This window comes from Apostichopus japonicus, chromosome 12 (assembly GCF_037975245.1).
Source record: "Apostichopus japonicus isolate 1M-3 chromosome 12, ASM3797524v1, whole genome shotgun sequence".
In the NCBI taxonomy this organism is placed as follows: Eukaryota; Metazoa; Echinodermata; class Holothuroidea; order Aspidochirotida; family Stichopodidae; genus Apostichopus; species Apostichopus japonicus.
The window spans coordinates 434,590-459,567 of record NC_092572.1 but is presented as its reverse complement, the minus strand read 5'-3'; the positions used below and the strand labels follow the sequence as shown (position 1 = coordinate 459,567).

General features: G+C 37.6%; 1 protein-coding gene across 1 annotated transcript in view; it reads right to left on the bottom strand.

The window, feature by feature from the left end:
• Nucleotides 1-24,978, bottom strand: part of LOC139977294 (uncharacterized) — a 152,880-nt gene that overhangs the window by 67,052 nt on the left and 60,850 nt on the right. The window contains exons 42-55 of the mRNA XM_071986581.1: nucleotides 24,415-24,558; nucleotides 22,016-22,145; nucleotides 21,308-21,646; nucleotides 20,884-20,991; nucleotides 19,737-19,853; nucleotides 19,378-19,512; nucleotides 18,000-18,194; nucleotides 17,157-17,368; nucleotides 13,404-13,561; nucleotides 11,692-11,803; nucleotides 9,308-9,421; nucleotides 6,050-6,355; nucleotides 2,137-2,436; nucleotides 858-1,018 (exon numbers count right to left, since the gene is read on the bottom strand). Coding sequence (XP_071842682.1) covers nucleotides 858-1,018; nucleotides 2,137-2,436; nucleotides 6,050-6,355; nucleotides 9,308-9,421; nucleotides 11,692-11,803; nucleotides 13,404-13,561; nucleotides 17,157-17,368; nucleotides 18,000-18,194; nucleotides 19,378-19,512; nucleotides 19,737-19,853; nucleotides 20,884-20,991; nucleotides 21,308-21,646; nucleotides 22,016-22,145; nucleotides 24,415-24,558 — 2,531 coding nt within the window. The remainder of the gene's footprint in view (nucleotides 1-857; nucleotides 1,019-2,136; nucleotides 2,437-6,049; nucleotides 6,356-9,307; nucleotides 9,422-11,691; nucleotides 11,804-13,403; nucleotides 13,562-17,156; nucleotides 17,369-17,999; nucleotides 18,195-19,377; nucleotides 19,513-19,736; nucleotides 19,854-20,883; nucleotides 20,992-21,307; nucleotides 21,647-22,015; nucleotides 22,146-24,414; nucleotides 24,559-24,978) is intronic.

Genomic DNA, 24,978 nt, shown 5'->3' with positions numbered 1-24,978 from the left:
GTCAATGATAAGACCGCAACACTCTCAGGTATATGAAGTAGAGTGTTAAGTTTCCTTTACCTGTTAGTAGTAACAGTCAATGATAAGACCGCAACACTCTCAGGTATATGTATAATCAACTATATATGAAGTAGAGTGTTAAGTTTCCTTTACCTGTTACTGGTAACAGTCAATGATAAGACCGCAACACTCTCAGGTATACGTATAATCAACTATATATGACGTAGAGTGTTAAGTTTCCTTTACCTGTTACTGGTAACAGTCAATGATAAGACTGCAACACTCTCAGGTATATGAAGTAGAGTGTTAAGTTTCCTTTACCTGTTACTGGTAACAGTCGATGATAAGACTGCAACACTTTCAGGTATATGTATAATCAACTATACATGAAGTAGAGTGTTAAGTTTCCTTTACCGGTTACTGTTAACAGTCAATGATAAGACCGCAACAATCTCAGGTATATGTATAATCAACTATATAGAAGAGTGTTAAGTGTTTTTTACCTGTTACTGGTAACAGTCAATGATAAGACCGCAACACTCTCAGGTATATGAAGTAGAGTGTTAAGTTTCCTTTACCTGTTACTGGTAACAGTCAATGATAAGACCGCAACACTCTCAGGTATATGTATAATCAACTATATATGACGTAGAGTGTTAAGTTTCTTTTACCTGTTACTGGTAACAGTCAATGATAAGACTGCAACACTCTCAGGTATATGTATAATCAACTATATATGAAGTAGAGTGTTAAGTTTCTTTTACCTGTTACTGGTAACAGTCAATGATAAGACCGCAACACTCTCAGGTATACGTATAATCAACTATATATGACGTAGAGTGTTAAGTTTCCTTTACCTGTTACTGGTAACAGTCAATGATAAGACCTCTGCCACTTCACCAGAGCAAACTGATCTGATTCTGTCGTTAACAATAGCAGTCTTACCACAGCCAGCCTCTCCTACCAGAAGGACTGGTTTACCAGCATCTGAGAGGATGCTGAGCAGGTATGAAATTTGCTGATAACAAGAGAAGTAAAATATCATACACTTTAATACTGGTTGAAACAGTCACTATACATCTAATTACTGGACTCACATCATTTATTAACTGAATAAAATAGTCACTATGAAACTTATCATCGGCTAAAACAGTCACTGGTCAGCTAAAACAGTCACTGGTCAGTTAAAACAGTCAATGGTCAGTTAAAACAGTCACTATGAATCTAATGATCAGTTAAAACAGTCACTATACATCTTATTACTGGACTTCCATCATTTATTAACTGGTTAAAACAGTCACAATGCATCTTATGATTGGTTAAAACAGTCACAATGCATATCATGGTCGGTTAAAAAAGTCACTATGAATCTTATTACTGGACTTCCATCATTTATTAACTGGCTAAAACAGTCACAATGCATCTCATGGTTGGTTAAAACAGTCACAATGCATCTCATGGTCGGTTAAAAAAGTCACTATGAATCTTCTTACTGGACTTCCATCATATATTAACTGGTTAAAACAGTCACAATGCATCTTATGATTGGCTAAAACAGTCACAATGCATCTCATGGTCGGTTAAAAAAGTCACTATGAATCTTATTACTGGACTTCCATCATATATTAACTGGTTAAAACAGTCACAATGCATCTTATGATCAGTTAAAACAGTCACAATGCATCTCATGGTCCGTTAAAAAAGTCACTATGAATCTTATTACTGGACTTCCATCATTTATTAACTGGCTAAAACAGTCACTTTGCATCTCATGGTCGGTTAAAACAGTCACTATACAACTCATGATTGGTTGAAACAGTCACTATGCATCTCATGGTCGGTTAAAACAGTCACTATGCATCTCATGGTAGGTTAAAACAGTTACAATGCATCTTATGTTTGGTTAAAACAGTCACATATTAATGGTTACTACAAATGATATGAGAGTATTACTGACATAGGTATTTCAAACTAAAACCACATAATTAATCTATCATTGAACACTAAATAATCAATACTTTTGCTAAGACAGTGAACACTTGTAGTAATTGTTTTAAATGCTGTTAACTTAACTACAGATCAGTCTGTGTATTTAATAATTGGATTCAATATGTTGCTCTACCATCATTTTCTTACCCCATTGCTGACTGTGTGCACAAAGGCATCCAGAGGAATGCCCTCGTGAGGGGGCATACTGTAAGGGGGAACTGCCTCCTTCCAGTGGGTAAACTCCTGGGTCTCTCCATCTACAAAGTAGTCAAACACCTCACCAATCTCAGGGTACTGGACATGCTCTTCCCACTCTGATCGCCACCAAAAGTTAAAAGCAGACCTATGAGTGTCCTCCAATGTACCAGCAAATGCCCAGATTGCAGCAAAATTGACCAGAAGTTCATATTTGGATTCTGCTATGGCAACACCCTGAGGAATAGTTGACTAATGGAGGAAACAGAATGGATTATGAATAATAAGTAGTTAAAGACTAAATCTCCAATTGTTGCTTATAAAGTAAAGTCTAAAGTAATCAAATCTACCCGCTCCCTGTCCCACCACTAAGACTCCACCCCTCCTCCTTCATAGAGTCCATGACATTTACGTTAAACATTCCTTCATTCTCAAATTTACTATCCATGCATGAGCTCATGCACTGAGTGAAGTTTACTAACATCCACCTTTCTCTTCATCTTTTCTCCTGTCACCAAACACTCATTCTTTAGTATTCATTCCTCATAATCTTACCTCTAAGATGTGACAGAACATCATCACCATGCTAATGTCACTAACATCCACCATTCTCTTCATCTTTTTTCCTGTCACCAAACACTCATTCTTGGTATTCCTTCCTCATTATCTTACCTCTAAGATGTGACAGAACATCATCACCATGCTAATGTCACTAACATCCACCATTCTCTTCATCTTTATTCCTGTCACCAAACACTCATTCTTGGTATTCCTTCCTCATTATCTTACCTCTAGGATGTGACAGAACATCATCACCATGCTAATGTCACTAACATCCACCATTCTCTTCATCTTTTTTCCTGTCACCAAACACTCATTCTTGGTATTCCTTCCTCATTATCTTACCTCTAAGATGTGACAGAACATCATCACCATGCTAATGTCACTAACATCCACCATTCTCTTCATCTTTTTTCCTGTCACCAAAAACTCATTCTTGGTATTCCTTCCTCATTATCTTACCTCTAAGATGTGACAGAACATCATCACCATGCTAATGTCACTAACATCCACCATTCTCTTCATCTTTTTTCCTGTCACCAAACACTCATTCTTGGTATTCCTTCCTCATTATCTTACCTCTAGGATGTGACAGAACATCATCACCATGCTAATGTCACTAATGTCCACCATTCTCTTCATCTTTTCTCCTGTCACCAAACACTCATTCTTGGTATTCCTTCCTCATTATCTTACCTCTAGGATGTGACAGAACATCATCACCATGCTAATGTCACTAATATCAACCATTCTCTTCATCTTTTTTCCTGTCACCAAACACTCATTCTTGGTATTCCTTCCTCATTATCTTACCTCTAGGATGTGACAGAACATCATCACCATGCTAATGTCACTAACATCCACCATTCCCTTCATCTTTTCTACTGTCACCAAACACTCATTCTTGGTATTCCTTCCTCATTATCTTACCTCTAGGATGTGACAGAACATCATCACCATGCTAATGTCACTAATGTCAACCATTCTCTTCATCTTTTCTCCTGTCACCAAACACTCATTCTTGGTATTCCTTCCTCATTATCTTACCTCTAGGATGTGACAGAACATCATCACCATGCTAATGTCACTAACATCCACCATTCTCTTCATCTTTTCTACTGTCACCAAACACTCATTCTTGGTATTCCTTCCTCATTATCTTACCTCTAGGATGTGACAGAACATCATCACCATGCTAATGTCACTAATGTCAACCATTCTCTTCATCTTTTCTCCTGTCACCAAACACTCATTCTTGGTATTCCTTCCTCATTATCTTACCTCTAGGATGTGACAGAACATCATCACCATGCTAATGTCACTAACATCCACCATTCTCTTCATCTTTTCTACTGTCACCAAACACTCATTCTTGGTATTCCTTCCTCATTATCTTACCTCTAGGATGTGACAGAACATCATCACCATGCTAATGTCACTAACATCCACCATTCTCTTCATCTTTTCTCCTGTCACCAAACACTCATTCTTGGTATTCCTTCCTCATTATCTTACCTCTAGGATGTGACAGAACATCATCACCATGCTAATGTCACTAACATCCACCATTCTCTTCATCTTTTCTACTGTCACCAAACACTCATTCTTGGTATTCCTTCCTCATTATCTTACCTCTAGGATGTGACAGAACATCATCACCATGCTGATGTCACTAACATCCACCATTCTCTTCATCTTTATTCCTGTCACCAAACACTCATTCTTGTATTCCTTCTTCATTATCTTACCTCTAGGATGTGACAGAACATCATCACCATGCTAATGTCACTAACATCCACCACTCTCTTCATCTTTTCTCCTGTCACCAAAAACTCATTCTTGGTATTCCTTCCTCATTATCTTACCTCTAGGATGTGACAGAACATCATCACCATGCTAATGTCACTAACATCCACCATTCTCTTCATCTTTTCTCCTGTCACCAAACACTCATTCTTGGTATTCCTTCCTCATTATCTTACCTCTAAGATGTGACAGAACATCATCACCATGCTAATGTCACTAACATCCACCACTCTCTTCATCTTTTCTCCTGTCACCAAAAACTCATTCTTGGTATTCCTTCCTCATTATCTTACCTCTAGGATGTGACAGAACATCATCACCATGCTAATGTCACTAACATCCACCATTCTCTTCATCTTTTCTCCTGTCACCAAACACTCATTCTTGGTATTCCTTCCTCATTATCTTACCTCTAAGATGTGACAGAACATCATCACCATGCTAATGTCACTAACATCCACCATTCTCTTCATCTTTTTTCCTGTCACCAAACACTCATTCTTGGTATTCCTTCCTCATTATCTTACCTCTAGGATGTGACAGAACCAGGGATGTAAGTGCAGCCAAAAAAAAAAAACGGAAAAATATTCGGAGACCCCAGGTGAATGCCGTCCTAACACATCCTACTCCTAGCTCTGACTTCTTACACACTATCGTTACTGTATGTTAGGCTAGCTTAGAAGTATTAGCGCTAACACATCCTACCCCTAGTTCTTACTACTTACACACTATTGTTATGTTAGGCTAGCTCAAAGTTACGAATACGTCGCAGCGAACTACGGAATAAAAAACAGTCTCACATTCGAATGCGATCACAAATATCGACTTTCATATGAGTATCCCGTAGATTTCCGCCGCTCGCAAATATCACAAGCGTTAATTCCAAAACTTATGTCGAGCACCAGCAGTTACGAAGATATTAATTAGCAGTCCAATCAACATGAATTAGGCAAGGTTTTTCAACGACAGAAATGAGCTATAGCGATTTGAAGTTCGCACGTACGCAACGATATTCACATGGCACAATGTTGTACAGTGCAATGCGATGATGCGAAACTAGAAATGGTATTTTGAGTGATCGATGAGTGAAAATTGAAGTTAGCTTGCTGCAACGGGCCAGGCACTTTTGCCGCGTTGTGTCTTTCATATTCGTACAATTTTGTGGAACTTTATTGGAATTTAAAAAAAAAACGGATTTCCGTAAAAATACGGAAGACTTATTGGGATTAAAAAAAAAAAACGGATTTCCGTAAAAATCCGGAAGACTTACATCCCTGCAGAACATCATCACCATGCTAATGTCACTAATGTCCACCATTTTCTTCATCTTTTCTCCTGTCACCAAACACTCATTCTTGGTATTCTTTCCTCATTATCTTACCTCTAGGATGTGACAGAACATCATCACCATGCTAATGTCACTAACATCCACCATTCTCTTCATCTTTTCTCCTGTCACCAAACACTCATTCTTGGTATTCCTTCCTCATTATCTTACCTCTAAGATGTGACAAAACATCATCACCATGCTGATGTCACTAACATCCACCATTCTCTTCATCTTTGGTAGTTTTGCCTGTTGGTTCTGACTGAGCATCACAGCTGGACTGGTGCACATATCTAAATAATCCAGTGTCTTCTTGACATATCTTTCTATCAGTTTTTCAAGAACTAGCTGCTCTTCTTCTGGTCTTGTCTTTAACCAGTTCATCACAATGAGCTGCCATCCAACATCAGACTTGTCCATCGAAAGCAGTCCAGTGTGGGACAGGATAGAGGGCGCTACGCTAGCAAGAGACTCAAGCTGTAAAACGAGTAATGTGAAACCTTCTTTATGTTCAACTTGAAAACTTCTTAATGACATACACAGTGATGTCTCCTTAATGATATACACAGTGACGTCTTCTTTATGAGATACACAGCAATGTCGTCTTATGATATCAACAGTGATGTTTTCTTATGAGATACACAGTGATGTCTTCTTTTTATATCACCAGTGATGTCTTCTTTGATATACACAGTGATGTCTTCTTAATGATATCAACAGTGATGTCTTCTTTATGATATACACAGTGATGTCCTCTTTATGAGACACACAGCAATGTCTTCTTATGATATCAACAGTGATGTTTTCTTATGAGATACACAGTGATGTCTTCTTTTTATATCACCAGTGATGTCTTCTTTGATATACACAGTGATGTCTTCTTTATGATATCAACATTGATGTCTTCTTTATGATATACACAGCAATGTCTTCTTATGATATCAACAGTGATGTTTTCTTATGAGATACACAGTGATGTCTTCTATTTAGATCACCAGTGATGTCTTCTTAATGATATACACAGTGATGTCTTCTTAATGATATACACAGTGATGTCTTCTTAATGATATACACAGTGATGTCTTCTTAATGATATACACAGTGATGTCTTCTTAATGATATACACAGTGATGTCTTCTTAATGATATACACAGTGATGTCTTCTTAATGATATACACAGTGATGTCTTCTTTATGATATCAATAGTGATGTCTTCTTTATGATATCAACAGTGATGTTTTCTTAATGATATACACAGTGATGTCTTCTTTATGATATACACAGTGATGTCTTCTTAATGATATACACAGCAATGTCTTCTTATGATATCAACAGTGATGTTTTCTTATGAGATACACAGTGATGTCTTCTTGTTATATCACCAGTGATGTCTTCTTTGATATACACAGTGATGTCTTCTTATGATATCAACAGTGATGTTTTCTTATGAGATACACAGTGATGTCTTCTTAATGATATACAGTGATGTCTTCTTAATGATATACACAGTGATGTCTTCTTTATGATATCAATAGTGATGTCTTCTTTATGATATCAACAGTGATGTTTTCTTAATGATATACACAGTGATGTCTTCTTTATGATATACACAGTGATGTTTTCTTAATGATATACACAGCAATGTCTTCTTATGATATCAACAGTGATGTTTTCTTATGATATACACAGTGATGTCTTCTTTATGAGATACACAGCAATGTCTTCTCATGATATCAACAGTGATGTTTTCTTATGAGATACACAGTGATGTCTTCTTTTTATATCACCAGTGATGTCTTCCGAATGATATACACAGTGATGTCTTCTTTATGATATCAACATTGATGTCTTCTTTATGATATACACAGCAATGTCTTCTTATGATATCAACAGTGATGTTTTCTTATGAGATACATAGTGATGTCTTCTATTTAGATCACCAGTGATGTCTTCTTAATGATATACACAGTGATGTTTTCTTAATGATATACACAGTGATGTCTTCTTTATGATATCAACATTGATGTCTTCTTTATGATATACACAGTGATGTCTTCTTTATGAGATACACAGCAATGTCTTCTTATGATATCAACAGTGATGTTTTCTTATGAGATACACAGTGATGTCTTCTTTTTATATCACCAGTGATGTCTTCTTTGATATACACAGTGATGTCTTCTTTATGATATCAACATTGATGTCTTCTTTATGATATACACAGCAATGTCTTCTTATGATATTAACAGTGATGTTTTCTTATGAGATACACAGTGATGTCTTCTATTTAGATCACCAGTGATGTCTTCTTAATGATATACACAGTGATGTCTTCTTAATGATATACACAGTGATGTCTTCTTAATGATATACACAGTGATGTCTTCTTTATGATATCAATAGTGATGTCTTCTTTATGATATCAACAGTGATGTTTTCTTATGAGATACACAGCAATGTCTTCTTATGATATCAACAGTGATGTTTTCTTATGAGATACACAGTGATGTCTTCTATTTAGATCACCAGTGATGTCTTCTTAATGATATACACAGTGATGTCTTCTTTATGATATACACAGTGATATCTTCTTAATGATATACACAGCAATGTCTTCTTATGATATCAACAGTGATGTTTTCTTATGAGATACACAGTGATGTCTTCTTGTTATATCACCAGTGATGTCTTCTTTGATATACACAGTGATGTCTTCTTTACGATATCAACAGTGATGTCTTCTTTATGATATACAGTGATGTCTTCTTTATGATATCAACAGTGATGTCTTCTTCATGATATACACAGTGATGTCTTCTTTATGATATCAACAGTGATGTCTTCTTAATGATATACACAGTGATGTCTTCTTAATGATATACACAGTGATGTCTTCTTAATGATATACACAGTGATGTCTTCTTTATGATATCAACAGTGATGTCTTCTTAATGATATACACAGTGATGTCTTCTTTATGATATCAACAGTGATGTCTTCTTAATGATATACACAGTGATGTCTTCTTAATGATATACACAGTGATGTCTTCTTAATGATATACACAGTGATGTCTTCTTTATGATATCAACAGTGATGTCTTCTTAATGATACACACAGTGATGTCTTCCGAATGATATACACAGTGATGGCTTCTTCATGATATTAACAGTAATGTCTTCTTTATAATATACAGTGACGTCTCCTTTATAAGATACAGTGATGGCTTCTTAACACTCTACATTTGATATCTTCTTTATATTTAACATACTGAAGTTTGATGTATGTTGTAGATAATACTTGTCTTCTTTATGTGTAAACATATTCAAAGACTTGCAGAATAGACCTTGATCCTAAGCGCATATTAAGTGCCTTATGTACTGTCCACAGATGGCTGTTATCTGTTACATATCCATGATGTACACTTACCTCCCAGAACAGCCTTAGATTGTCTGGCATGTTAATCCGCTCATTATTAGCAAGAGTTAACGAGCTTGGATCTTGTAAGACACAGCTAAATACTTCCATCTGGTAAGGATCAATCTGAGAAGAAAAGAAATAATGTTATATCAGAAACTACAGGCTGGATAAAAGAACAATTTTGAATATTACAGTGTCAGACACTACATACTGGATAAAAGACCAATTATAAATAATACAGTGTCAGACACTACAGGCTGGATAAAAAACCAATTTTATATAATACAGAGTCAGAAACTACAGGCTGGATAAAAGACCAAATTTAAATTATACAGTGACAGAAACTACAGGCTGGATAAAAGACCAGTTATAAATAATACAGTGTCAGCCACTACAGGCTGGATAAAAGACCAAATTTAAATTATACAGTGACAGAAACTACAGGCTGGATAAAAGACCAGTTATAAATAATACAGTGTCAGCCACTACAGGCTGGATAAAAGACCAAATTTAAATTATAGTGTCAGAAACTACAGGCTGGATAAAGAACCTAATTTAAATAAGAAACTAGAGGCTGGATAAAAGATAACTTTAAAATATTGCAGTGTCAGACACTACAGGCTGGATAAAAGATCAATTTGATATAATGTGGTGTCAGACACTACATGTAGGAAAAAGATCAATTTTAAATACTGCTATGTCAGAAGCTACAGGCTTGTTAAATGACAAAATGTAAATAATGTTATGTCAGAAACTACAGGCTGGATAAAAGACCAAATTCAAATTGTACAGTGTCAGAAACTACAGGCTGGATAAAAGACCTAATTTAAATAAGAACCTAGAGGCTGGATAAAAGATACATTTAAAATATTGCAGTGTCAGACACTACAGGCTGGATTAAAGATCAATTTGATATAATGTGGTGTCAGACACTACATGTAGGAAAAAGATCAATTTTAAATACTGCTATGTCAGAAATTACAGGCTGGATAAATGACAAAATGTAAATAATGTTATGTCAGAAACTACAGGCTGGATAAAAGAACAATTATAAATAATGTTATGTCAGAAACTACAGGCGGGATAAAAGACCAGTTTTAAATAATGCAGTGTCAAAAAATACAGGCTGGATAAAAGACCAGTTTTAAATAATACAGTGTCAGACACTACAGGCTGGATAAAAGACCAAATTCAAATTGTACAGTGTCAGAAACTACAGGCTGGATAAAAGACCTAATTTAAATAAGAACCTAGAGGCTGGATAAAAGATACATTTAAAATATTGCAGTGTCAGACACTACAGGCTGGATTAAAGATCAATTTGATATAATGTGGTGTCAGACACTACATGTAGGAAAAGATCAATTTTAAATACTGCTATGTCAAAAACTACAGGCTGGATAAATGACAAAATGTAAATAATGTTATGTCAAAAACTACAGGCTGGATAAAAGAACAATTATAAATAATGTTATGTCAGAAACTACAGGCGGGATAAAAGACCAGTTTTAAATAATGCAGTGTCAAAAAATACAGGCTGGATAAAAGACCAGTTTTAAATAATACAGTGTCAGACACTACAGGCTGGATAAAAGACCAATTATAAATAATGTTATGTCAGAAACTACAGGCTGGTTAAAGACCAGTTTTAAATAATGCAGTGTCAAAAACTACAGGCTGGATAAAAGAACAATTATAAATAATGTTATGTCAGAAACTACAGGCTGGATAAAAGAACAATTATAAATAATGTTATGTCAGAAACTACAGGCGGGATAAAAGACCAGTTTTAAATAATGCATCGTCAGAAACTACAGGCTGGTTAAAGACCAGTTTTAAATAATGCAGTGTTAGGCACTACAGGCTGGATAAAAGACCAGTTATAAATAATGCAGTGTCAGAAACTACAGGCTGGTTAAAGACCAGTTATAAATAATGCAGTGTCAGAAACTACAGGCTGGTTAAAGACCAGTTTTAAATAATGCATCGTCAGAAACTACAGGCTGGATAAAAGACCAGTTATAAATAATGCAGTGTCAGAAACTACAGGCTGGTTAAAGACCAGTTATAAATAATGCAGTGTCAGAAACTACAGGCTGGTTAAAGACCAATTATAAATAATGCAGTGTTAGGCACTACAGGCTGGATAAAAGACCAGTTATAAATAATGCAGTGTCAGAAACTACAGGCTGGTTAAAGACCAATTATAAATAATGCAGTGTCAGAAACTACAGGCTGGTTAAAGACCAATTATAAATAATGCAGTGTTAGGCACTACAGGCTGGTTAAAGACCAGTTTTAAATAATGCAGTGTTAGGCACTATTCTCTCAATAAATGCCAGAGTGTTAATTACATATTGAGAAATAATTGATCTCCTAGAGTAGTTACTCACCTCGCCATCTAGGTGTAGTACTTTCATCTGTGGATTGGCATCTATGAAACCATTGCTGGGAACCAGGCTGAGTTTCCTTAGTAAAGTAGTGAATAGTCCATCCTTCCATTCCCTATGGAAATCAGTTAAACGATCATTATTTGTCACCTAAAACTTTGGATTAATTAGTTACAGTTTACTGTCAGCAGTGTTGAACTAAACAGAGGTATCACTCTTCCTGATATTATATTGTGTGGTAGCAAACCAATAACAAGAGATCCGTCCTTCAATTGTGCTGGTCAAGCAACTGACAATTACTTAACCTACATTTAATTTCTTCACAACCTGATGTATGGAGTACAGTCACTACAGGCACATGCTGCACTGCCTATAATGATGGCCCTGCCTAATGTGTTGTTATTATGTATTACCTTGTTTCTGGATCAGAATATCCCAGGAGTTCTTGAGATTCCACAGACTGTGTGTAGACTCTGTATGATTTGACTAGTTTACCCATCTCACCATGAGTACAGCCCCTAAAGGCAATGTTCTCTTTTTGCATATGATACACTGCCTATAATGATGGCCCTGCCTAATGTGTTGTTATTATGTATTACCTTGTTTCTGGATCAGAATATCCCAGGAGTTCTTGAGATTCCACAGACTGTGTGTAGACTCTGTATGATTTGACTATTTTACCCATCTCACCATGAGTACAGCCCCTAAAGGCAATGTTCTCTTTTTGCATATGATACACTGCCTATAATGATGGCCCTGCCTAATGTGTTGTTATTATATATTACCTTGTTTCTGGATCAGGGTATCCCAGGAGTTCTTGAGATTCCACAGACTGTGTGCAGACTCTGTATGATTTGACTAGTTTACCCATCTCACCATGAGTACAGCCCCTAAAGGCAATGTTCTCTTTTTGCATATGATACACTGCCTATAATGATGGCCCTACCTAATGTGTTGTTATTATGTATTACCTTGTTTCTGGATCAGAATATCCCAGGAGTTCTTGAGATTCCACAGACTGTGTGTAGACTCTGTATGATTTGACTAGTTTACCCATCTCACCATGAGTACAGCCCCTAAAGGCAATGTTCTCTTTTTGCATATGATACACTGCCTATAATGATGGCCCTGCCTAATGTGTTGTTATTATGTATTACCTTGTTTCTGGATCAGAATATCCCAGGAGTTCTTGAGATTCCACAGACTGTGTGTAGACTCTGTATGATTTGACTATTTTACCCATCTCACCATGAGTACAGCCCCTAAAGGCAATGTTCTCTTTTTGCATATGATACACTGCCTATAATGATGGCCCTGCCTAATGTGTTGTTATTATATATTACCTTGTTTCTGGATCAGGGTATCCCAGGAGTTCTTGAGATTCCACAGACTGTGTGCAGACTCTGTATGATTTGACTAGTTTACCCATCTCACCATGAGTACAGCCCCTAAAGGCAATGTTCTCTTTATGCATATGATACACTGCCTATAATGATGGCCCTGCCTAATGTGTTGTTATTATATATTACCTTGTTTCTGGATCAGGGTATCCCAGGAGTTCTTGAGATTCCACAGACTGTGTGTAGACTCTGTATGATTTGACTAGTTTACCCATCTCACCATGAGTACAGCCCCTAAAGGCAATGTTCTCTTTTTGCATATGATGCACTGCCTATAATGATGGCCCTGCCTAATGTGTTGTTATTATATATTACCTTGTTTCTGGATCAGGGTATCCCAGGAGTTCTTGAGATTCCACAGACTGTGTGTAGACTCTGTATGATTTGACTAGTTTACCCATCTCACCGTGAGCAGACAGAACGGTCTTGATACTCTCGGTCTTACCACAGCCAGGTGGACCAACTACAACCACCTAACATTAATAGAAGGCAACAAGATCAAAATAAATAATCATTCCTTGAAGTATATATAAATTTAGTATTATAGTAATCATAATAATAAAACCATATTTATAAAGTGCTATCATATCCATCAATACAATGTTCATAGGCGCTATTACAAACTATGAACTTCTAAACTATTATCAAAATGACAAAACTTACAAATTTTAGACATTTATAGCTGTTTTGAATAAATGAGTTTTGAGGTGACTTTTAAAAATGTTAAGAGATAAACAACAATGAACATGTGGAGGAAGAGTGTTGAAACATTGGACCCCAAAATTTTCAAAAGCATGATATTTATATAAAATCTTAGGCCTTTTACCATCATTCTTAGACTATGTGACAGACTTAATTATATTGATACTGTATTATTGTATTGATATATTATAGATATTGTATATATATATTTATATAATATAGATATTGTATATTGATATAGTATAGATATTGTATATATTCATATATCAGTGATATTGTATTATATTGATACTGTATTATATATTGATATAGGTATTGATATTGTATATTACATATATACACAGATGTACACTAAATAAACACTATGGCCCTACTGCATTACACAGATACACTAAATATACACTATGGTCCCTACTGCATTACACAGATGTACACTAAATACACACCATGGTTCCTACTGCATTACACAGATGTACACTAAATACACACCATGGTTCCTACTGCATTACACAGATACACTAAATACACACTATGGTCCCTACTGCATTACACAGATGTACACTTAATACACACTATGGTCCCTACTGCATTACACAGATGTACACTTAATACACACTATGGTCCCTACTGCATTACACAGATGTACACTTAATACACACTATGGTCCCTACTGCATTACACAGATGTACACTAAATACACACTATGGTCCCTACTGCATTACACAGATGCACACTAAATACACACTACGGTCCCTACTGCATTACACAGATGTACACTAAATACACACTATGGTCCCTACTGCATTACACAGATGCACACTAAATACACACCATGGTTCCTACTGCATTACACAGATACACTAAATACACACTATGGTCCCTACTGCATTACACAGATGTACACTAAATACACACTATGGTCCCTACTGCATTACACAGATGCACACTAAATACACACCATGGTTCCTACTGCATTACACAGATACACTAAATACACACTATGGTCCCTACTGCATTACACAGATGTACACTTAATACACACTATGGTCCCTACTGCATTACACAGATGTACACTTAATACACACTATGGTCCCTACTGCATTACACAGATGTACACTAAATACACACTATGGTCCCTACTGCATTACACAGATGCACACTAAATACACACTACGGTCCCTACTGCATTACACAGATGTACACTAAATACACACTATGGTCCCTACTGCATTACACAGATGCACACTAAATACATACCATGGTTCCTACTGCATTACACAGATACACTAAATACACACTATGGTCCCTACTGCATTACACAGATGTACACTAAATACACACTATGGTCCCTACTGCATTACACAGATGCACACTAAATACACACCATGGTTCCTACTGCATTACACAGATACACTAAATACACACTATGGTCCCTACTGCATTACACAGATGCACACTAAATACACACTATGGTCCCTACTGCATTACACAGATACACTAAATACACACTATGGTTCCTACTGCATTACACAGAGGTACACTAAATACACACTATAGTCCCTACTGCATTACACAGATACACTAAATACACACTATGGTCCCTACTGCATAACAGAGGTACACTAAATACACACTATGGTCCCTACTGCATTACACAGATGCACACTAAATACACACTACGGTCCCTACTGCATTACACAGATGTACACTTAATATACACACTATGGTCCCTACTGCATTACACAGATGCACACTAAATACACACTATGGTCCCTACTGCATTACACAGATGTACACTAAATACACACTATGGTCCCTACTGCATTACACAGATGTACACTAAATACACACTATGGTCCCTACTGCATTACACAGATACACTAAATACACACTATGGTCCCTACTGCATTACACAGATGTACACTAAATACACACTATGGTCCCTACTGCATTACACGGATGTACACTAAATACACACTATAGTCCCTACTGCATTACAGAGGTACACTAAATACACACTATGGTTCCTACTGCATTACACAGATGCACACTAAATATACACACTATGGTCCCTACTGCATTACACAGATGTACACTAAATACACACTACGGTCCCTACTGCATTACACAGATGTACACTAAATATACACACTATGGTTCCTACTGCATTATACAGATGTACACTAAATACACACTATGGTCCCTACTGCATTACACAGATACACTAAATACACACTATGGTCCCTACTGCATTACACAGATGTACACTAAATACACACTATGGTCCCTACTGCATTACACAGATGTACACTAAATACACACTATGGTCCCTACTGCATTACACAGATGCACACTAAATACACACTACGGTCCCTACTGCATTACACAGATGTACACTTAATATACACACTATGGTCCCTACTGCATTACACAGATGCACACTAAATACACACTACGGTCCCTACTGCATTACACAGACGTACACTAAATACACACTATGGTCCCTACTGCATTACACAGATACACTAAATACACACTATGGTCCCTACTGCATTACACAGATGTACACTAAATACACACTATGGTCCCTACTGCATTACACAGATACACTAAATACACACTATGGTCCCTACTGCATTACACAGATGTACACTAAATACACACTATGGTCCCTACTGCATTACACAGATGCACACTAAATACACACTACGGTCCCTACTGCATTACACAGATGTACACTAAATACACACTATGGTCCCTACTGCATTACACAGATACACTAAATACACACTATGGTCCCTACTGCATAACAGAGGCACACTAAATACACACTATGGTCCCTACTGCATTACACAGATGTACACTAAATACACACTATGGTTCCTACTACATTACACAGATGCACACTAAATACACACTATGGTCCCTACTGCATTACACAGATGCACACTAAATACACACTATGGTCCCTACTGCATTACACAGATGTACACTAAATATACACTATGGCCCTACTGCAGTACACTAAATACACACTATGGTCCCTACTGCATTACACAGATGTACACTAAATACACACTATGGTCCCTACTGCATTACACTTAATACACACTACACACTGACTGTTATAAATCCTATCAGACAATGGCAGTGTTTTTGTAATAGCCTGCAATAACCTTTCTCTTAATATTCTGTATTTGAACTAATAGTTCTTTTTGTAAAAGTTTAGGGACAGAAATAAACATTGCATAATTATTAAGTTCCATGAAGGGCCACAAAATCTACTGGAAATTAGGGAGCACATCCTCCAAGGTACAAGAACAATTGATTACTTGCTGGTAAATTTGACCTGTAACCAATACTCACAGTTTGGTGGGTGTCCATGAGTTGGGCCAGTTGAGCAACTCTACTCTGGAAGGCCACAGCTGGCAAGAGACCCAGTTGATGGCTGGCCACTGCAATGGCAGCTTCTATATCCTCAAGGGCCTGTGTGTCACTGCCTCCTGCCACAGGGACCTGGGCATTGTGTCCAGCAGCGGGATGAATACTAGCTAAAGGAACATTTAATTCGGGTTTCTCTGTAGAATGACAAAGAGTTGTTTCATCAATAAACTCTACAGATCATATCATCTTACTGATAACTAATATTCTACATAGTCCTTTTCTAAGCAGTCCTTTTCTAAGGATTTCAACATTCTAACAATAGCACCAAATATAAACTAGTTTCATAATATCTGAGAAAATCTATTCATAGTATTCCTGTTGAGCTATTCATAGTATTCCTGTTGAGCTATTCATAGTATTCCTGTTGAGCTATTCATAGTATTCCTGTTGAGCTATTCATAGTATTCCTGTTGAGCTATTCATAGTATTCCTGTTGAGCTATTCATAGTATTCCTGTTGAGCTATTCATAGTATTCCTGTCCTATGAATTGTGTGGTTTTGTTTTTTTCCTTCTGTTTTATAAATAACGGCTACAGGTAACATGTGGATTGAAATAAACCATTAAAACAGGTTCAAAACAGGTTTTTTTTTCCTTAATATTTTCTTTAATTTTGCATTCACCCAAATCTCTCCAAAAGTAATACATTTTGGATATCAATTATACATCCAACCAATCACAGAGACAAGTCATAATATGCTTAGCAATATGAAGACTAATGTTGCTAACAGTATGATTCAAGAACCTCCCTGGTTATATAAAATTACCTTTTCTTGTATCTGTTGGGTCATGTTTCCCTCCAAACATCAATGGTACTCCTACATCAGGGAAGACATCCTCCACCATACCAGCAAACATCTCAGCATCACTACCATGGAGACGAGGCATGTAAGTGTTCCTTACAGCAGTCACAATAGCTTTGTATTCAAGCTGGAGGAAGCTGGAGGGGATATCTTCTGAATCTGTCAACAATCATAAGAACAAGAATCATAGTAAGTAAGACATAAACATAGTAACATAGTAAGTAATGCATAAACATAGTAACATAGCAAGTAATGCATGAACACAGTAACATAGCAAGTAATGCATGAACATAGTAACATAGCAAGTAATGCATAAACACAGTAACATAGCAAGTAATGCATTAACACAGTAACATAGTAAGTAAGACATCAACACAGTAACATGGCAAGTAATGCATGAACACAGTAACATAGTAAGTAATGCATAAACACAGTTACATAGTAAGAAATGCATGAACACAGTAACATAGCAAGTAATGCATAAACATAGTAACATAGCAAGTAATGCATAAACACAGTAACATAGCAAGTAATGCATTAACACAGTAACATAGTAAGTAAGACATCAACACAGTAACATGGCAAGTAATGCATGAACACAGTAACATAGTAAGTAATGCATAAACACAGTTACATAGTAAGAAATGCATGAACACAGTAACATAGCAAGTAATGCATAAACATAGTAACATAGCAAGTAATGCATAAACATAGCTCATTTAAAGGCATAGCTGGTGGTTCTTCGACTTCATCTTATCTGTTCAAAATTATGTCACAATGAATGTTTACACTTGTACCTTTCCATTGATGTATGGCACATTGTTTTATTTTCTTTACGGACTCAGTAAACTTAATCAAACATAGCACTTTTGGACAAGGAATCTGCTCTTTAGGCAAAAATTTCTAAGCGCTCACGTGACTGCAGGTCACCCTGTGACGTAAACGTGCGGAGTCGGTTGAGGAAATATTTCGATAAAGCTATTAACTTTATTAAGCTTTATTAAGCTATATTTCATGGATTCGATTAATATTGCATACACCGACTGGAAACTAACTGCAAACACGATTAATTGCAACAACAAATGCATATATACCCGAGATGTCGACAAATTTCACAAGGTATGCATTTCATTTGCGGCAAGAACTTGATATAGTATGGCACAGTATGTATACTGACCTATCATAATGTACACCGGCACAAAATTTGACTTTATTCTTGTAGGGAACAATACTGGTTTAATATTTTCCTTCACAACGAGAGATAAACCAATATTTACCCATATATCTTCATATCCTTGACAATGTATGATTTGTTCTTTATAAGCCAGAGTAAACATCATACCTCCTATTTCTTCTTGTTCTTCATTTTCTGCTGTTGCTCCCTCCTCCATGAGGTCTTCTTTCTTCAAGAACTCTGCTTCTCCTTGTCTCTGGTTATTGTTGTTATTCTCTGAATCTTTGTTCTGTCTCATCAAATCTAAACAAGGATGATATTACATGTGTCACTGTCATTAATTAATGCAATTAACAAACTTTGTTCATCAGTCAAATATCAGGTTAGCAGTCTAATTACTAAATCAACAGAAAATAATTACAAACAATTTAAAAGCTTGACAACTCTGGTGGTATTAATAACCACATCTTGTACAAGTATTCTACCTTGAGTTATCAATTAGATAATAATCTTCTATATCAGCTTACTTTTCTCCTCCTCCAAGGTATTGTGTTCAACTATAAGTTTATCCAAGATGGCCCCAGCCTCTGTGACAACCAGATGGAGGGTGTGAGGTGTCCAACCATGGCTTTCATCAAAGTCACCTACAGAAATTAACAAGCAAGAGAACTACTTTAGGCTGAGATATTAACTTGAATGTGCAACTGTGTGAATTTTATTACACGAATTCATTTTGTAGAATATAGTATTTATTTTGTCACTGTTCAGTGAGATATTCAGAAGTAAATAAGCCATGCTGACACAGCACAAGATGACTGAAGATGTGATAACTCATGACCATAACGTCCAGACAAGGAATGTAGAAATAAGTCACACACATGACGGTGATCATACCTAGCTGACAGCACTCTGGGGTACTCTGTACATAAGTCACACACATGACAGTGATCATACCTAGTTGACAGCACTCCGAGGTACTCTGTACATACGTCACACACATGACGGTGATCATACCTAGCTGACAGCACTCTGAGGTACTCTGTACATACGTCACACACATGACGGTGATCATACCTAGCTGACCGCACTCTGAGGTACTCTGTACATACGTCACACACATGACGGTGATCATACCCAGCTGACACCACTCTGAGGTACTCTGTACATACGTCACACACATGACGGTGATCATACCCAGCTGACACCACTCTGAGGTACTCTGTACATACGTCACACACATGACAGTGATCATACCCAGCTGACACCACTCTGAGGTACTCTGTACATACGTCACACACATGACGGTGATCATACCCAGCTGACACCACTCTGAGGTACTCTGTACATACGTCACACACATGACGGTGATCATACCTAGCTGACCGCACTCTGAGGTACTCTGTACATTCGTCACACACATGACGGTGATCATACTTAGCTGACAGCACTCTGAGGTACTCTGTACATACGTCACACACATGACGGTGATCATACCCAGCTGACCGCACTCTGAGGTACTCTGTACATACGTCACACACATGACAGTGATCATACCTAGCTGACAGCACTCTGAGGTACTCTGTACATACGTCACACACATGACGGTGATCATACCTAGCTGACCGCACTCTGAGGTACTCTGTACATACGTCACACACATGACGGTGATCATACCTAGCTGACAGCACTCTGAGGTACTCTGTACAGCAGCAGGAAGCAAACTGGTGAACATTTCTCTTAGAGAAATCAGCCTTCTTGAGACATCAGCTGACTGAGCAAATCCTACAAAAAAAAATGAATTACATTATAAACATGAATTACTTTGCCACGGATTGCAAGCAAAGGAGATTATGAAATATCTGAAGAGGTTAAGCTCTATTTACTCCAGGAATTGTGATAGAGTGACTTCAATAGCCATCTGGTTACTTCACTAGAAGAGATCCCTTCCATAGTTATCTAGTTACTTCACTAGAAGGGATCCCTTTCATAGCCATCTAGTTACTTCACTAGAAGGGATCCCTTCCAGGGCATTTGAGCTACCTTGACTTAACAGCATAGCACCACTGCATAATTTAATGTTCTGAGTAAAGTACCTTACCTTGACTCAACAGCATAACCTCCAAGGCTATCTTTAAATCAGGATTGATCACAGCTACCACTCTAAACATATCAGCTACATCCCTCGGCAATCGTGACACAGCAGACTCCAACCATACAACATGGTCAACTGTGGACATAGAGGGAGCCCTAACTTGACTGTCAAGAGTAGCAAAGCAGGCACCATTAGCATGCAGGGTTATTTCTTCTCCTTGAAGAGGGAAAGTCATAACTGTGGTTTTGGCTTGCAGAGCTTCCTGATAGGACTGGAGTAGCTGAGAGAAGATGCTGAGAGCTGGTGCTGGGATGTAGTTAAGATTGTTGAGGCAAATCCAGGCTCCTGAATGGAAAGAGGGAATCAGCAGCAGATATATGGAACATGTGATCATTACTAAATATATCACACATAAATATAGGTAAATATTGTGATTGCTAAATATAAATATATCATATATGGTTGTCTATATAGCATACAGTGTTGTGCCGGTAACTTTACTAACCTGTATCTGGTTGCTACATAGCATGCAGTGTTGTGCAGATAACTATACTAACCTGTATCTGGTTTCTACATAGCATGCAGTGTTGTGCAGATAAGTATACTACATGTATCTGGTTGCTACATAGCATACAGTGTTGTGCTGATAACTATACTAACCTGTATCTGGTTGCTATATATAGCATGCAATGTTGTGCTGATAACTATACTAACCTGTACTAGCAAGTCCTCTGAAGATGTCACCCAACATGATGGCATCCATATTCTGTGAGCAGTTAAAGAAATACAGCGGCTGACCAACAATACGTGACAACTCATGCAGGGTCTCAGCTCGACAAATGGGCTGTGCAAACAAAACAATATTAAAAAGACATGAAGAGAAATGTTAGACTATCATTTCACATTGGATATGCCTCAGTTTGCATGATCATAGCAGACTAGCATTTGACAGGGAATATGCCTCAGTTTGCATGCTCTTAGCAGACTAGCATTTGACAGGGGATATGCCTCAGTTTGCATGCTCTTAGCAGACTAGCATTTGACAGGGAATATGCCTCAGTTTGCATGCTCTTAGCAGACTAGCATTTGACAGGGGATATGCCTCAGCTTGCATGCTCTTAGCAGACTAGCATTTGACAGGGGATATGCCTCAGCTTGCATGCTCTTAGCAGACTAGCATTTGACAGGGGATATGCCTCAGTTTGCATGCTCTTAGCAGACTAGCATTTGACAGGGGATATGCCTCAGCTTGCATGCTCTTAGCAGACTAGCATTTGACAGGGAATATGCCTCAGTTTGCATGCTCTTAGCAGACTAGCATTTGACAGGGGATATGCCTCAGTTTGCATGCTCTTAGCAGACTAGCATTTGACAGGGTATATGCCTCAGTTTGCATGCTCTTAGCAGACTAGCATTTGACAGGGGATATGCCTCAGTTTGCATGCTCTTAGCAGACTAGCATTTGACAGGGTATATGCCTCAGTTTGCATGCTCCTAGCAGACTAGCATTTGACAGGGGATATTCTTCAGCTTCCATGCTCCTAGCAGACTAGCATTTCACATCGGATATGCCTCAGTTTGCATGCTCTTAGCAGACTAGCATTTGACAGGGGATATGCCTCAGTTTGCATGCTCTTAGCAGACTAGCATTTGACAGGGGATATGCCTCAGTTTGCATGCTCTTAGCAGACTAGCATTTGACAGGGGATATGCCTCAGTTTGCATGCTCTTAGCAGACTAGCATTTGACATTGGATATGCCTCAGTTTGCATGCTCTTAGCAGACTAGCATTTGACAGGGGATATGCCTCAGTTTGCATGCTCTTAGCAGACTAGCATTTGACATTGGATATGCCTCAGTTTGCATGCTCTTAGCAGACTAGCATTTGACATTGGATATGCCTCAGTTTGCATGCTCATAGCAGACTAGCATTTGACAGGGGATATGCCTCAGTTTGCATGCTCTTAGCAGACTAGCATTTGACAGGGGATATGCCTCAGTTTGCATGCTCTTAGCAGACTATCATTTGACAGGGGATATGCCTCAGTTTGCATGCTCTTAGCAGACTAGCATTTGACAGGGGATATGCCTCAGCTTGCATGCTCTTAGCAGACTAGCATTTGACAGGGGATATGCCTCAGCTTGCATGCTCTTAGCAGACTAGCATTTGACAGGGGATATGCCTCAGCTTGCATGCTCCTAGCAGACTATCATTTGACAGGGGATATGCCTCAGCTTGCATGCTCTTAGCAGACTATCATTTGACAGGGGATATTCTTCAGCTTGCATGCTCCTAGCAGACTATCATTTCACATCGGATATGCCTCAGTTTGCATGCTCTTAGCAGACTAGCATTTGACAGGGGATATGCCTCAGTTTGCATGCTCTTAGCAGACTAGCATTTGACAGGGGATATGCCTCAGTTTGCATGCTCTTAGCAGACTAGCATTTGACAGGGGATATGCCTCAGTTTGCATGCTCTTAGCAGACTAGCATTTGACAGGGGATATGCCTCAGTTTGCATGCTCTTAGCAGACTAGCATTTGACAGGGGATATGCCTCAGTTTGCATGCTCTTAGCAGACTAGCATTTGACAGGGGATATGCCTCAGTTTGCATGCTCTTAGCAGACTAGCATTTGACAGGGGATATGCCTCAGTTTGCATGCTCTTAGCAGACTAGCATTTGACAGGGGATATGCCTCAGTTTGCATGCTCTTAGCAGACTAGCATTTGACAGGGGATATTCTTCAGCTTGAATTCTCCTAGCATACTGTCATTTCATACGGGATACGCTTCAGTTTGCATGCTCCTAGCAGACTAGCATTTCACACGCGATATTCTTCAGCTTGCAAGCTCCTTAGCAGACTAGCATTTCACACGCGATATGATTCACCTTGCAAGCTCCTTAGCAGACTATCATTTCACAGCATTTCGCAGCATTATCCAGCTCTTCTTAAATCTGATCATTTGCTCTTATGTTCCAGTACTTCAAATTTTATGAACAAATACATCAAGATTTGTAATGACAATAACTATCATGGCAGCTTAAATATAGCAAAACTTTATAATTCACATGTGTCAACATAATAATACTCATGCTAGAAATACTTACATTAGAACCAACACAAAGACTGGCCTTACAGCTTTCAATATTTTGCATCATAGATACAAACATCTTCTGTGATGATGGGGTAATAATTAGCCGAGATGCTGAACCAAGGTACTCAAAACCGTAAATGAAATCGGAGTCCATCAACTGAAACAGAATGTTAACGGCAATTAACCCTTCAATGAAATATTTATGCATTGAACATGTGATTAACAACTTACAACATCCATAGATATTAAGTATACAAGTGAATAACATCCATAGATATAAAGTAAACAACTTACTACATCCATAGATATAAAGTATATAACTTACTACATCCATAGATATACAGTATACAACTTACTATATCCATAGATATAAAGTATACAACTTACTACATCCATAGATATAAAGTAAACAACTTACTATATCCATAGATATAAAGTATATAACTTACTACATCCATAGATATACAGTATACAAGAAAGAAAAACACAAATGTAGAATTATTCTGTTCAAAAGTTCAAAGTGTTCTGCCACAGATGAACATCTTAGAAAGGATGAACAAGACAAGATGGAAAGATT